General features: G+C 45.0%; 1 protein-coding gene across 4 annotated transcripts in view; it reads right to left on the reverse strand.

Annotated features, from left to right (window-relative positions):
* Positions 1–15,959, reverse strand: part of LOC144599602 (allantoinase, mitochondrial) — a 40,386-nt gene that overhangs the window by 12,682 nt on the left and 11,745 nt on the right. For 3 of the 4 annotated variants that reach the window (XM_078410674.1, XM_078410672.1, XM_078410673.1), the window contains exons 4-7: positions 14,349–14,495; positions 8,266–8,311; positions 6,637–6,730; positions 5,064–5,250 (exon numbers count right to left, since the gene is read on the reverse strand). In XM_078410674.1, coding sequence (XP_078266800.1) covers positions 5,064–5,250; positions 6,637–6,730; positions 8,266–8,311; positions 14,349–14,495 — 474 coding nt within the window. The remainder of the gene's footprint in view (positions 1–5,063; positions 5,251–6,636; positions 6,731–8,265; positions 8,312–14,348; positions 14,496–15,959) is intronic. The other variant, XM_078410675.1, reaches the window with a different exon arrangement.

A 15,959-nucleotide genomic window follows, 5' to 3' on the forward strand; every position in this document is an offset into this window, starting at 1 on the left:
TGTGGGCACAGGAGGTGATTAACCAATGCCACCATTACTTAGCACCAGTATAGACTTTAACAATGCAAATATAGTGAGTAATAAAAATGCACTTATCTCCTTTATAAAATATTGCTGAGAAAACAGCTGACCGGGTAGTATGTGTGGAGGGCAGAACTACTGGAGTTACAATTTAAGGACTGAGAAAGTTAGAAATTAAACAAGTTTTAAGTTGCAGAACAGTGGGTAGCAGGCAGACAGAAAGACTTAATATTTCAGGTTAAAATTGAAAATGTAGAAATCTGAAATAAAAAATGGATAAGAAACACAGCAAGTCAGGAAGCATCCATTGAAAGAGAAGCAGAGCTACTGTTCCGTCGAAGAACCTTTGTTAGAATTTGTATCTGAAGCATTGGCTCAGTTTCTCTTTCCATGGATGCTGCCTCACCTGATGCGTGTTTCCAGCATGTTCAAGTTCAAAAACACTGTCCTCGTGGAGCAATTTACAAAGGCACGTAGAGTAGTACAAAAACTATTGGTGGGGGGGGGATTAGCAGGGTGAGCAGTGGGACAGGGGTGGTTGGGAGTTGAGCTGAACAGCCTTGAGGACAAAGGCCGCCCTCTCCTCTGTGTCCTACAGTCTGGGCAGCGAAGCCGGCGTCCTGAGGGGAGCCACTCAAACGCAGAGAACAGGACGTGTGAGGGGTCCTGTAACATCCTGCCAGCTGACTTTAGCATCTGCAGGTCGCATAGGGTGGAGAGGGCTCTGACAGGGAGTCCAATAATTTTGGAACAGACTTTGGCTGTGTTCTGCAGGTGATTTCTGTTCTGAAGGCTGATGGAGTGGAACCAGCAGGTGAAGGAGAACGTGATGACGCTCTCATTGAAGGAGTAGTAAAACGTTATGAGGATGTCCTTGCTGACCCCAAAGGATTTGAGCTTCCTCAGGAGATATTGCCGCTGCTGGCATTTCCTGAGGATATCCTCTGTGTTGGAGGCAAATTTCAGCAGGTTGTCGAAGATTGTGCCCAGGTACTTATATTCCTCAACAATCTCCACAGGCTTCCCATGGATAGTGGTGATGACTGCCGCAGCCAGTTCCCTCTGCTTGTTGGAGAAGATCACTACCATCTTCTTGGTCTTGTTTGCATTTAGTTCAAGACAGGAGTTGTCGCACCACTCCACAAACTCATGAAGAGCTGTGCTGTGAGGGGCCTGAGAGCAGAGATAGAACTGTGTCATTAACATACTTGACCAAATGACAGTTTGGCGAGCCAGTTGATGTGTGTAGGATGTGTGTAGGAGGTTGGAGAAGGTGTTATTGACGAGCACTCTCGGGTGACATGTTGGTGAGAAAGTCCATTATCCACAGGATTAGTCGGTCATCTAGGTGGAAACGGGTGGTGAGTTTCTTTGCAAGAATGTGCGGCTGCAGGGTGTTGAATGCAGAGGAGAAGTCTGCAAACAGGAGTCTGGCTGTAGTGTTGGGGAGTTCCAGATGTTTATGTATGGTGTGTATAATTAATGCTTTTGCGTCGTCAACCCGTCTGCTCGCACAGTATGCAAACTGGAATGGCTCCATCTGTGATTCTGCTGCCTTCATGATTTGGTTTTTGATGACCCTTTCCATAGCCTTCATCACAAGAGAGGTGAGAGCCACAGGCCTGAGGTCATTCAGGACCTTGATAGTGCCCATGTTTGGTATGGGAATAACTGTGGAGTGTTTCCACAGCTGGGGGACTATGCCGCTGGCCATGGAGCTCTGGAACAGGAGCTGGAACACGCCCCCTAGCTGCTCAGCACAGCACCTCGGGGTACGGCCACTGATGTTGTCGAGCCCAGGTGCTGAGTTAGCTTTGGTCTTTTTGAGGGCTCTTACCACATCCTCTGTGTTAATGGTGAGGGCAGTCTCCAGGTTTGAGGGCGGAGATGGTTGCATCCAGCTGGGTGCTGTTGTCTGTCTCGAATCTGGTATAGAAGGAATTGAGGTCATCAGGGAGTGATGCTGGGCTGCTGCCTGCAACCTGAATAGGTTTGCAGGTGGTAAAAGCCGTATGCACAGCAGCCATGTTCTTGAGATCCTGCCAAGCTGAGCGGAGGTTCCCTCGCGTGAATGTTTGCTCCACTTTGTCTTTGTATTTCAGTTTAACGGTTTTGATGGCACGCTTGACCTCTCTGTTAACCTCCTGTTTCTCAGTCTCAGAGCGGGTGAAGAAGACTCTTTTTCTTATTGAGGATTTCTTTGAGTTCTTTAGTCACCCAGGGTTTATTGTTGGGGAAGAAAGGCAGATTATTATCTGAATGGTGTCAAGTTAGGAGGAGGGGGAGTTCAACGAGATCTGGGTGTCCTAGTGCATCTGTCAATGAAAGGAAGCATGCAGGTACAGCAGGCAGTGAAGAAAGCCAATGGAATGTTGGCCTTCATAACAAGAGGAGTTGAGTATAGGAGCAAAGAGGTCCTTCTACAGTTGTACCGGGCCCTGGTGAGACCGCACCTGGAGTACTGTGTGCAGTTTTGGTCTCCAAATTTGAGGAAGGATATTATTGCTATGGAGGGCGTGCAGCGTAGGTTCACTAGGTTAATTACCGGAATGGCGGGACTGTCGTATGTTGAAAGGCTGGAGCGATTGGGCTTCTATACACTGGAATTTAGAAGGATGAGGGGGGATCTTATTGAAACATAAGATAATTAGGGGATTGGACACATTAGAGGCAGGAAACATGTTCCCAATGTTGGGGGAGTCCAGAACAAGGGGCCACAGTTTAAGAATAAGGGGTAGGCCATTTAGAACGGAGATGAGGAAGAACTTTTTCAGTCAGAGAGTGGTGAAGGTGTGGAATTCTCTGCCTCAGAAGGCAGTGGAGGCCAGTTCGTTGGATGCTTTCAAGAGAGAGCTGGATAGAGCTCTTAAGGATAGCGGAGTGAGGGGGTATGGGGAGAAGGCAGGAACGGGGTACTGATTGAGAGTGATCAGCCATGATCGCATTGAATGGCGGTGCTGGCTCGAAGGGCTGAATGGCCTACTCCTGCACCTATTGTCTATTGTCTATTGTAACCTTTTTGGTGGGAATGATATTGTCCACACAGAAGGAGATGTATGATGAGACCGTGTCCACTTGCTCATTGATGTTGCTGGACGGGGTTATGAGGTTATCCCAGTCAGTGTCTTCAAAGCATCCCTGTAGATTGTCAATGCTGTCATTGGTCCACTGTTTGATGGTTTTAATTACCTTATCTGTCCTTGCGACCGGTGAGTAGGCTGGTGCAAGCAGAATGGTGTGGTGGTCAGCAGAGCCAACGGAGGGGGGGGAGAGCGACGGATCTGTATGCATCTGGGACTGAACCATAGCATTTATCCAATGTCTGGGTGGTGCTTGTGGCAGTGATTAAAATCACCCAGGATGAATTTGGGAATGTCAGGGGATATGAGTTCAAGCCTGTCTAATGTTCTCATGATGTGCTCTATGGCTGTGGCTTCATTTGCTCTGGGGTAAATGTAAACCAGAATGGGAAAAAAAGCTGTGGGAATTCCCTGGGGAGATAGAAAGGGCGTAGAGAAATAGCCAGGAGTACGATGTCGGTGGTGCACAGTTTCTCCCTAATGCCGACCATTGAGCACCAACGTGTGTTTACATAGAGACAAACGCCGCCTCCATGTTGTTTGCCTGTGAGCTCATTATCTCGGCCAAGTCTTAAGGGGGGGTCCCAAAGCTATCTATGTGCAGAGAATTATCGTTGTCATTCTTATTTAACCACGTTTCCGTGAATGCAAGAATGGAGGCAATCCTGTATTCATACATGTGATTAATGTTGGCTTGTAGTTCGTCTGTTTTGTTGCGGAGGGAGTGCACATTAGCCAGGATGACTGAGGGGAGAGGTTGGTGTTTACATTTCTCCCGTTTAAGTCTGGCTCTAATTCCACCCTTTTTCTTTCCCTTTCTGGTTACCTTCTTTTTATTGTGAGAAGAATCCCCTTGGTTGGAACAGTACTTGCATAGTATTTCCTCCGGAAAGTTCTCTGTAGTAATGGCTTGGTGGGAGTGAAATCTTAGTTGCAGCAGAAAATCTCTGGAGTATGTGACTCGCAGGCTGTCGGGAAGGTTGTGTCCAGTTGCTAATACTTACTCCAAAAAGTGCAAAAAGTGCAGAAACACCAGTGATCAAAAGAGTCTTTGGCTATCCATGCTGATGGTCAATGTTCAATGTTCCCAAAATACAGTCCGAAATTGTAATCCAATATTGTGAGCGGTCGTGGCAGTAAACAAGGAAGTCGGAGATGAAAAAAAAAGCGAGCACGAAATAACCTCGCTAAAAATACGTTAAGACCGCCAAATAAACAGCAAAATGTCAAACACAGAATCCCAGTGTATATAAACGTAACACGAATGACATACACAAAAAATAACACACACAAAAAAAAAAAGAAATATAAAACCTACTCTACGAGCCGGCTGGTCACCGCACGAGCAGTGACCTGGAAGCAACCCAATATGGTGTCTATTTAAATATTTCAGTTTGATCTCTACATCAAACCGGAAAGACTATTTTTCCAGAACTCTGAATTCAGTGTTTACTGAGGGCTAATGTGTGGCTAATTGGAAGATAAAATGCTGAGTTGGAACAATACCAGCAGGCAGAGATGCAAAGGTCAGGGCAGGAGTATAATATTGAATTAGGGTAACAGACAACTGGAAGCTCGGGGTTATCCTTACAAGACCAGCTCTCCAATGGAAATGCGCAGTTTTACTTAACTAAGGCGAGTGAAGATACGAGGGGAAGCTTTCATAGCATTTGAAACTTAATGGAATGATTAAGTTGAATGAAGAATCTAGCCTTTCTCAACATCGAAGGAGCGTAGGTGAGTGCTTAAGCCTTCCATCACCACCGGGAGCAAGTTAAGAGTTGGCACTTTGTATTTTAACATCACGTCCTGTGTATTTCAAAACATGCTATCAGTATCCATTTTGGAGGGAGCGAGAACAATTAGAACCCCCTTTAGATAATGTGGTTTTAAATGCACCCCGTCATTATTCTGCAATTTGACCTGTAATTGGACTGATTTAATAAAATTTTCAATTTGTACTTGATTGCTTTTTGTTCGAATCGGAGGACAACACTTGTACTGCGTGGCACCGTTTGGTATGTCTTCAGCAGCCAGTAAGAGATAATGTGGTGTCGTCTCGACAGTCAGCAAAGCTCCTGCTTTGCGAGCTTCGTCTATCAGGGGTAGAGCTTCTGCAGTGGAAAGATGAACAATATGGCAGCGAACCCTGGGACAGAAAAAAGCACAAAGCAAGTGTTACCTTTGAATAACAACAGACTGTCCATCTGCTAATGAACCAAATCAGCTTTGAAAGGTATGCAACATTTATCCTGGTTTGTGAAGGAGCTTGTATTCCAGATATTTAGTGTGTGGTCTGTCCTCTTGTATACTGTAATGACGGTGTTCCAGCTCTTGTGTGAAAGCCTTGGGGCTTGGCATTGCAACTTCTGGAGGTGATGCGAGGACAATTAGTGATCAGGGAGCAGTCCTTGAGAGGGCAAACAGCAGGAAGTGAGGCCTCTTTACTCCTGTTAGAGGAAAAGGGGTAATTTGGGAGGGATAAGACATGGGAGGGGTGGGAAGGAATGTGAGGATGGTTGGAGAAGGGAATGCTTAAGAGGGGAGGAGTTGTGAAGTGCTGAGTGAGCTGAGAAGGAGCAGAGTGAGTGCTGGGGAAGTGGGCTGTTGTCTGAGAGTAGTATCAGGAAGAGATTACAAGTCTATCACCAGATTTTTAGCTGATGTTTTGAGGGCATCTTTCACTCATTGAAGTTTGGAACCTGAAATTTTAGACATGGACAATCCCAAACTTGATTGAGCGGGTCTGCACCACATTTATCCTCCAGGAACCAAATCACTGTTGACACCTGCAGTGAGATACAGCAGTCAGCAGGCAGCCAACTCAAGTAATGAGGTGACTGGGATGCCCTGTGGAAGGATAAATGGAAGAGGTATATAGACTTCATGGGGTGCCTCCTGTTGTGTGATAAACGAACACCTAATGACCTTTTGGCTTATCCAATTATTGATTCAGTATAATACAGTCACCTGTGTATACATTCCTAAACCTGGCAGCAACAGGCAGGGCCAAAGAGTAATTCTGCTATTAGCTTGATCAATCTCTGTCCTGAGTCCTGATGGGTGACAATCTGACTGTTGGAAATTTCACCACCACAGCTGGAAAAATACATAAGGCTCTGGAAAGATGCACTTGATGTGGAGGGATAAAGAAATGTTATTTTCAGGTCCTCCTGGTGAGATGTTTATATTTCAGTCAGAATATTGTTGGTTTAGCTCACCAGCGCTATTGTTCTCTTTATGACCTCTATGCATGACCAATTCCCATTCTGCAAATTGCCCCAATCTAGTTTAATTTGTCGACCACCCTTGTTCCATCATGTTTAATTCTAGTTGCCTTTATAGCTTCTGTCGCATTCCTCATTTGCTGTTGAGAAAATTATTTCACATCAACACCAAAAATAAGTCTGAAAATGCTGAATCTTGTGGAACATTTTAAACCCTGAGTTTACTGTTTTACATGTATTGCTGGATCCTTTAGTGAGATGTCTTTTGCTGTAGTGTTGATTATGCTTTCCACACTTCAATTTCTTACCTGTACTGGAGACAAAGTTTAATGACGGATCGAATGGCTTCCACTTCCATCTCATCAGGTCGGGTTGCCAGGAAGGTTGCATATGCACAGGGGTCTGAGGACCAGGATGGAGTCACATATGACACAAAAAAAGATCATTTAGATTTAGGGATATGGCAAATCAGAGCTATTTAGAGAGAAAGGCTGGTAAATAGAGGGTAGATACCAAATGCTTGTGTAATTCAGCGGGCTAGGCAGCATCTCTGGAGAGGAGGAATGGATGACGTTTTGGGTCGAGACCCCAGAGGGTGACATCTGATAAAGAATGTGGTGGTGACAAGGGGAGTGACATGGCAGGGAGAGACAAAAACAAGAGCAGGAACGTTTGGAGAGAAACAGTGACATTGGAGAGTGACCAGAGCAGTCATAAGAAACAGGAGCAGGTGTAGGCCAATTAATCTTTGATCTTTTTCTGCATTTCAATAAAATCACGACTGATCCAATTTTGTTCTCCGTACTACTTCTCAGCTCTCCCTGCACCCCCTGATTCCTTTGCGGTCTGTCTGTCAGTCAATGTTTTGGATGTAGTTGGTAATGTCACTTCCACAGCTCTCTGGGGTAGAGAACTGGGGGAGAGTCACAACTCTCGGAAAGAAAGTAAAATCCTCATTACCTCTTAAAAGGCTCACCTAATCTTAAACAATGTCTTCTTCAAGATACTTACACAAGGAATCATCCTTTAATCCTGTTCAGAGTCTTACCCATTTAAATACAATCTCTTGTTCTACAGTAAATATTAAAGGCCCATCATCCTTAACCTCACTTCATATATGAACCTCTTGATCCCAGGAATCAACCTTGTGAACCACCCCTGCACTAGCTCCAATACAAGGATGTCCTTAAAGCAAAATTGTGTGTGAAACTCCAGGTATTAGTCTTTACTTTTATACTCCTAGCAATAAAGACTAATATTTAATTAGACTTACAGATTTCTGATGGATGGGGGGGATTTTGTTGCATTCCAAGACTATAGATTGCAATCCAGGAGGTTTTGTAGATGTCGATCAACGCATATAATTCTGTAGCCACTTCCTTTCAGATTCTACGATGAGTCCAGGGAAACATCACTCTTAAGCCCTGCTACCTGACTAGTATTTTTTCTGTAGCATTGATATTGTTATATCTTCCTCCCTTTAACTCCTTACTATTTGCAAGTTTACTCTCACACTTTATTTTCCTTCTTTATAATAGTTTCAGTCATCCTTTGATGGCTCCTAAAAATGTTCCAGCAGAACCAGAAGTGATGGTTTAAGTGAGATGCAAGTGTTAACCATTGTGCTGAAGAAAAGTTTTGTTTTCTTTTTCTAAGTGGGAAAACAGAAAGGAACTCTTTCAGCATGTCATCAAAATGATCATACTTCTGTGTACACATGCCTCTCAGAGCCACAGTGGAATATCAGCATGTATTATGTACTCCAGAGTGAAAATGGCTTCTCTACTGAGTTGAGCTAGTACTTGTGGATAATATTCATACAGGTAACTGACTGGAGATATCTCTTCTGAAATATTACAAGATAATCACAAGTCAAACATTCCACTTAATCATTTTATTTTTGCCAGCATCCTCTTTTTGAGGTCTTTTATACTTGCTGTTTAATGGAGGGTTCACATGCTTCAGCTCTTTTTCTGCGTGGAACTGATGAAAAAATACATATTATTAGCCATTTCATGCTTTGAAATGCTTCCTTGTATATTTTCTCCATTGTTGAGTCAAATTTGTTCCAGTATGGATTAGAAACAGAAAGCTACTGATGCATTGTCCATGAAACAGTCTCAAGTCAGCCATAATACTGGTGAAATCTTTATTATAGCTTGGGTGAATTGGTTAACAAGAATGTGATTTTTAGCATACTCTTCCTGAAGGCATAGAGTCATATGGTATGGAAACAGGTTCATTGGATCATTGAGTCTGTATCAGCCATCAAGCACTCAGTTACACTAACCCCATGTTATTCTCGGCACATTTCCAAACTACTCCCAAATTCCACCACTCACACAATGAGCACAATTTACAATGGACAATGAACTTACCAACCTGCACATCTTTGGGATATGGGAGGAAACTGGGATATGGGAGTACCCACTTGGCTACTGGGAGGATTTGTAAATTCTACACAAATAGCACTAGAGATTAGGAACAAACCTGGGTTGCTGGAGCTGTGAGCAGCTTTACTAGCGCCTTTCTGCTGCCATATTTTGATTTGGGAGTTATGCCTTGGTTTGCATTAAATAAATCGATTGTTATTACTTGGGGTGAAAAGGCGTGTCTGTTATGAGTGTGTTGCCATTATCATCGATTTGAAGTACCTACTAATTTACTGGAATTACATCTTATTATGGAGGGAAATCTGGAATTTATTTTTTGCATAGTAGGATGCCTGAAATAGCAATGATCTGAATTGAGGGAAGGATGTTGGCTGGGCAGACAAAGCCCACCTTTTCTAATCTTATCTAAAAGGCAGCATCTGAATATTCACTGCATTCTAATGTTAGCTGAGTTACAACTTCAGTCCACAAGATGCTATCGACTCAGGCTCAGATTATTACCCAAAGCACAGTCTGTGACAGCACCTCCAGGTAATCACAGCTGCCGTGTTTGCCAACAACACTGAAAGTAAACCGAACTCCAGGGGCATTGAGTTCATAGGACTGGCTCCGTGCCACGCTATTGGGTCTGCTTCATTGGGAAACTCTTATCTATGGAACTTCACACATGGATGTTAACCAAGGCAACATGTAGTTAAATCCAGTCTTTCAGATTTCTCTGCAAAATGCAATGATATTGCTGCAAACCGAGTTTCCACATGGCAGAAAATGCCCTTAAGTGCCACAGCAGCCAGCAAATCCACCCCGTCAATCTCAAAGATGTGTCCTTAAATCGGGCATTCGTAACATATAACATATAACAACTACAGCATGGAAACAGGCCTGTCCGGCCCTACCAGTCCACGCCGACCATTCTCCCTGACCTAGTCTCATCTACCTGCACTCAGACCATAACCCTCTAATCCCCTCTTATCCATATACCTATCCAATTTACTCTTAAATAATAAAATCGAGCCAGCCTCCACCACTTCCACCGGAAGCCCATTCCATACAGCCACCACCCTCTGAGTAAAGAAGTTCCCCCTCATGTTACCCCTAAACCTTTGTCCCTCAATTCTGAAGCTATGTCCCCTTGTTGGAATCTTCCCCACTCTCAAAGGGAAAAGCCTACCCACGTCAACTCTGTCCGTCCCTCTCAAAATTTTAAAAACCTCTATCAAGTCCCCCCTCAACCTTCTACGCTCCAAAGAATAAAGACCCAACCTGTTCAACCTCTCTCTGTAGCCTAAGTGCTGAAACCCAGGCAACATTCTAGTAAATCTCCTCTGTACCCTCTCCATTTTGTCGACATCCTTCCTATAATTTGGCGACCAGAACTGCACACCATACTCCAGATTCGGCCTCACCAATGCCCTGTACAATTTTAACATTACATCCCAACTTCTATACTCGATGCTCTGATTTATAAAGGCAAGCATACCAAACGCCTTCTTCACCACCCTATCCACATGAGATTCCACCTTCAGGGAACAATGCACAGTTATTCCCAGATCCCTCTGTTCCACTGCATTCCTCAATTCCCTACCATTTACCCTGTACGTCCTATTTTGATTTGTCCTACCAAAATGCAGCACCTCACACTTATCAGCATTAAACTCCATCTGCCATCTTTCAGCCCACCCTTCCAAAAGGCCCAAGTCTCTCTGTAGACTTTGAAAATCTACCTCACTATCAACTACTCCACCTATCTTAGTATCATCTGCATATTTACTAATCCAATTTGCCACACCATCATCCAGATCATTAATGTAAATGACAAACAACAGTGGACCCAACACAGATCCTTGGGGTACTCCACTAGACACTGGCCTCCAACCTGACATACAATTGTCAACCGTTACCCTCTGGTATCTCCCATTCAGCCATTGTTGAATCCATCTTGCAACCTCACTATTAATACCCAACGATTTAACCTTCTTAATCAACCTTCCATGTGGAACCTTGTCAAATGCCTTACTGAAGTCCATATAGACAACATCCACAGCCTTGCCCTTATCAATTTCCCTGGTAACCTCTTCAAAAAATTCAAGAAGATTAGTCAAACATGACCTTCCAGGCACAAATCCATGTTGACTGTTTCTAATCAGGCCTTGATTATCCAAATAATTATATATATTGTCCCTAAGTATCTTTTCCATTAATTTTCCCACCACAGACGTCAAACTAATAGGTCTATAATTGCTAGGTTTACTTTTAGAACCTTTTTTAAACAAAGGCACAACATGCGCAATGCGCCAATCTTCCGGCACCATCCCCGTTTCTAATGACGTTTGAAATATTTCCGTCATAGCCCCTGCTATTTCTGCACTAACTTCCCTCAATGTCCTAGGGAATATCCTATCAGGACCTGGAGACTTATCCACTTTTATATTTTTCAAAAGTGTCCGTACCTCCTCTTCTTTAATCCTCCTAATTTCCATCACTACTCTACTTGTTTCGCTTACCTCACATAATTCAATATCCTTCTCCTCGGTAAATACCGAAGAAAAGAAATTGTTTAATATCTCCCCCATTTCTTCCGGCTCAGCACATAGCTGTCCACTCTGACTCTCTAATGGACCAATTTTATCCCTCACTATCCTTTTGCTATTGACATATCTGTAGAACCCCTTGGGGTTTACTTTTACATTACTTGTCAAAGCAGCCTCATATCTTTTTTTCGCTTTTCTAATTTCCTTCTTAAGATTCCTTTTACATTCTTTATATTCCTCAAGAACCTCATTTACTCCCTGCCGCTTATATTTATTGTATATCTCCCTCTTTTTCCGAACCAAGTGTCCAATTTCCCTGGAAAACCACGGCTCTTTCAAATTATTATTCTTTCCTTTCCACCGAACAGGGACATAAAGACTCTGTACTCTCAAAATTTCACCTTTAAATATCCTCCATTTCTCTATTATATCCTTTTCATAAAACAAAAATTTCCATTTCACTCCTTTTAAATCCTTTCTCATCTCCTCAAAATTAGCCTTTCTCCAATCCAAAATCTCAACCCTTGGTCCAGATTTGACCTTCTCCATAATGATATTGAAACTAATGGCATTGTGATCACTAGACCCAAAGTGCTCCTCAACACATACCTCCGTCACCTGACCCATCTCATTTCCTAACAGGAGGTCCAACACTGCCCCTTCTCTGGTAGGCACCTCTACGTATTGCTGCAAAAAACTATCCTGCACACATTTTACAAACTCCAAACCATCCAGCCCTTTAACAGAATGTGATTCCCAGTCTATATACGGAAAATTGAAATCACCCACAATCACCACTCTGTGCTTACTACTAATATCTGCTATCTCCTTACATATTTGCTCTTCCAATTCTCGTTCCCTATTTGGCGGTCTATAATACACCCCTATAAGTGTTGCTAAACCTTTCTCATTTCTGAGTTCCACCCAAACAGCCTCCTTAATCGAGCCTTCTAGTCTGTCCTGCCAAAGCACTGCTGTGATATCCTCCCTGACAAGCAATGCAACACCCCCACCTCTTGCCCCTCCGATTCTATCACATCTGAAACAATGAAATCCTGGAATATTTAATTGCCAATCGCAACCCTCCTGCAACCATGTTTCACTGATCGCCACAACATCATACTTCCAGATGTCAATCCAGGCTCTAAGCTCATCCACCTTTCTTACAATGCTCCTAGCATTAAAATATACACATTTAAGGGACCCATCATTTCTTATTCTCAGTTTATTTCTTTTCCCTTCTTTCTCTCCTACATATTGGGTCTGAGTGTTTCCCTTTTCTGCCTCCTGCCTCACACACTGCCTATTAGCTATCTGTGTTTGAGTCCCTCCCCCCAACCGTACTAGTTTAAAGTCTCCGCAGTTATTTTAGCAAATCTCCCCGCCAGGATATTGGTTCCCCTCGGGTTCAGATGCAACCCGTACTTTTTGTACAGGTCATACTTCCCCCAGAAGAGGTCCCAATGATCCAGAAACTTGAAACCCTGCTCCCTGCACCAGTTCCTCAGCCACGTATTTATCCTCCACCTCACTCCATTCCTATTCTCACTATCGCATGGCACAGGCAGTAAGCCTGAGATTATTACTTTGGAAGTCCTTTTTTTTTAACTCCCTAGCCCCCTAAATTCTCCTTTCAGGACCTCTTCCCTTATCCTACCTATATTGTTGGTACCTATATGTACCACGACCTCTGGCTCCTCTCCCTCCCCTTTCAGGATATCCTGGACACGCTCAGACACATCCCGGACACCGGCACCAGGGAGGCAAACCACCATCCGGGTCTCCCGACTGCGTCCACAGAAACACCTATCTGACCCCCTCACTATAGAGTCCCCTATTACTACCGCTCTCCTCTTCCTTTCGCTACCCTTCTGAGCAACAGGGCCGGACTCCTTGCCAGAGGCCCGGGCACCGTCGTTGCCCCCAGGTAGGCTGTCCCCCCCAACAGTACTTAAACAGGAGTACTTATTTCCAAGGGGTACAGCCACCGGGGTACTCCCTAGTCCCTGCCTCTGTTCCTTGCCCCCCCTAACAGTGACCCACTTGTCTACCTCCCGTGGTCTAGGAGTGACCACCTCTCTGTAACTCCTATCTATAACCTCCTCACTCTCCCTGATCAGACGGAGGTCATCAATCTGCCGCTCCAGGTTCCTAATACGGTCCCTTAGGAGCCCCATCTCGTCACACCTGGCACAGATGTGGATGTCTGGAAGACTATCAGACTCCCAGATTCCCCACATCCGACACCCAGAACAAAAAACTGCCCTGGCACTCATACTCTCCAAACAAAGCCCCGTGCTCGGTTAGTAAACCTACCGCCCGGCCGCTGCTCCAACCGCTCCAACCGCCCACCCAAAAGAACTGAGTGATCTCCTGGGAGAGGCGAAAAACCGGATAAAAAACCCAGGCCAATTTGGGAAAAAATCCGGGAAATTCCTCTCCGACCCCAAGCTAGGCGATCGAAACTTGTCCGGGAGATCACACAGGTCTTACTCCTTACTATCCCCACACAAACCCCACACACTACTTCCCAAGCAACACAGCTTGGTGCTGCTTGCTGCTTGCTGCTGCTTGCTGCTGCTATGCTGCTGCTTGCTGCTGCTACTGCTGCTGATGGCTGCTGCTACTGCTGCTGATTGCTGCTGCTACTGCTGCTGATTGCTGCTGCTACTGCTGCTGATTGCTGCTGCTACTGAGGAGGACCTGTATGAGACTCTGGTCTGTGTATTCCTTGGTTAGAAGTACATACAAATGTATTTCTCACAGGGTCTCTCTATCCAGTAGTCCACTGTACTTCACACTGGATCTTATTTACCTGTGGTTCCTGCATATAGTTCACTTTCAGTCTGTCTGAAAGACCCTCATCTTGGAACCCTGTGCTTGAGATCAGGTTTATGTATTTCTGATAACTGTGTACATCTCTTTTTATATTTATGCCTTCGTCCAATCTATATTTTTGTGACGTTTAAAACCCTTGAACATTGACCTTTATTTTTGGCGCAAGGAGAAAAGGGAGTGTGAATGTCAGGTGCATTTACTCTACTATTAGATATGAACAGAAATGGAGGTAGAGTGGTTGAGAGATTGTGCATTTACCAGTAATACTCGGCCTGTACCCTGTAGTTGAGCAAGTGACATTCTCAGATCTGCTTCAGTAACATGAGGAAATTCATCCACTCCACTGTGAATGAGAAAGCACTTGAATCCTGGAACTCCGGCCTCAATCATGGGGCGCAGTGCAGACTGGGAATAAAACAGATAGTTTAATAATGAGCTGCACTGCTTTCTGAAACAATTAATCAGGTGCGGCGTTCTTTTGAGTATCCCTGTCCCGTCATTTTTTTACATTGTGCTACTGACTTCTCTCCTAGAATAACTGATTTGAGTTCCTAAAAGCAAAGTGGTCTGCAATACAGTTTGGCAGACTGTCAGTTTTGATCCACAGCACGCATAATATCTTCAACGTGGGCAAAAAGTTCACACAATTTTTGTGCTCCAAAGATGATTTGGCCCCATTTGGTTCATCATCTTGAGAAGCACTTTGTTACTGCACTTTTCAATGCACCTCATGGTACAAATTAAAACATTACAGGATAAAACAGCATAAAACATGGCGTCCGCCATGACGTGGAGCTCTTCTTCCGCCGCCTCCGAGCCTTTTACCATGGTAAGGAGTCCCGACCCCCCACTGATGACCCCTTCTCCCATCTCCAATGGACCCCCTCCTCTTGGACCCCCCCCGTATGGCCAACTACCCTCACTAGAACTTTTTATCTCAAACTGCCGGCGTGACATCAGCCGCCTCAAATTCTCCACTCCCCTGACTAACTCCAACCTCTCCCCTCCCGAACGTGCAGCCCTCCACTCACTCCGCAACAACCCGGACTTAATCATTAAACCCGCTGACAAGGGAGGGGCTGTGGTAGTCTGGCGTGCTGACCTCTACCGGACCAGACACCTCTTCCTACCTATCCCTGGACCATGACCCCACCGACAAACACCAGACCTTTATCAGCAGCACCATCACTGACCTCATCATCTCCGGCGATCTACCCCCCAGTGCCTCCAATCTCATAGTTCCCCAGCCCCGCACGGCTCGATTCTACCTCCTACCCAAAATCCACAAACACAACTGTCCCGGCAGACCCATTGTCTCTGCCTACTCATGCCCCACCGAACTTATCTCTACCTACCTCGACTCCATCCTATCCCCCCTGGTTAAATCCCTCCCCACCTACGTCCAAGACACCTCACACACTCTCCATCTCCTGGATAACTTCCGGTTCCCAGGCCCCCACTCCCTCATCTTCACCATGGATGTCCAGTCACTCTACACTTCCATCCCCCACAAGGATGGTCTCGAAGCCCTCCGTTTCTTCCTCGACCGTAGAACTAGCCAATCCCCATCGACCAACACTCTCCTCCGCCTAGCAGAGCTGGTTCTTACCCTCAACAACTTCTCCTTTGACTCCTCCCACTTCCTCCAAACCAGAGGCGTAGCTATGGGCACTCGCATGGGCCCTAGCTATGCCTGCCTCTTTGTCGGGTACGTCGAACAATCCCTGTTCCAGATGTACACTGGCCCCATCCCCGAACTCTACCTCCGCTACATCGACGACTGCATTGGTGCTACCTCTTGCACCCATGCAGAACTCACTGACTTCATACACTTCACCTCCAATTTCCATCCTGCCCTTAAATATACCT

The sequence above is a fragment of the Rhinoraja longicauda genome, chromosome 13, assembly GCF_053455715.1.
Source record: "Rhinoraja longicauda isolate Sanriku21f chromosome 13, sRhiLon1.1, whole genome shotgun sequence".
Classification (NCBI taxonomy): Eukaryota; Metazoa; Chordata; class Chondrichthyes; order Rajiformes; family Arhynchobatidae; genus Rhinoraja; species Rhinoraja longicauda.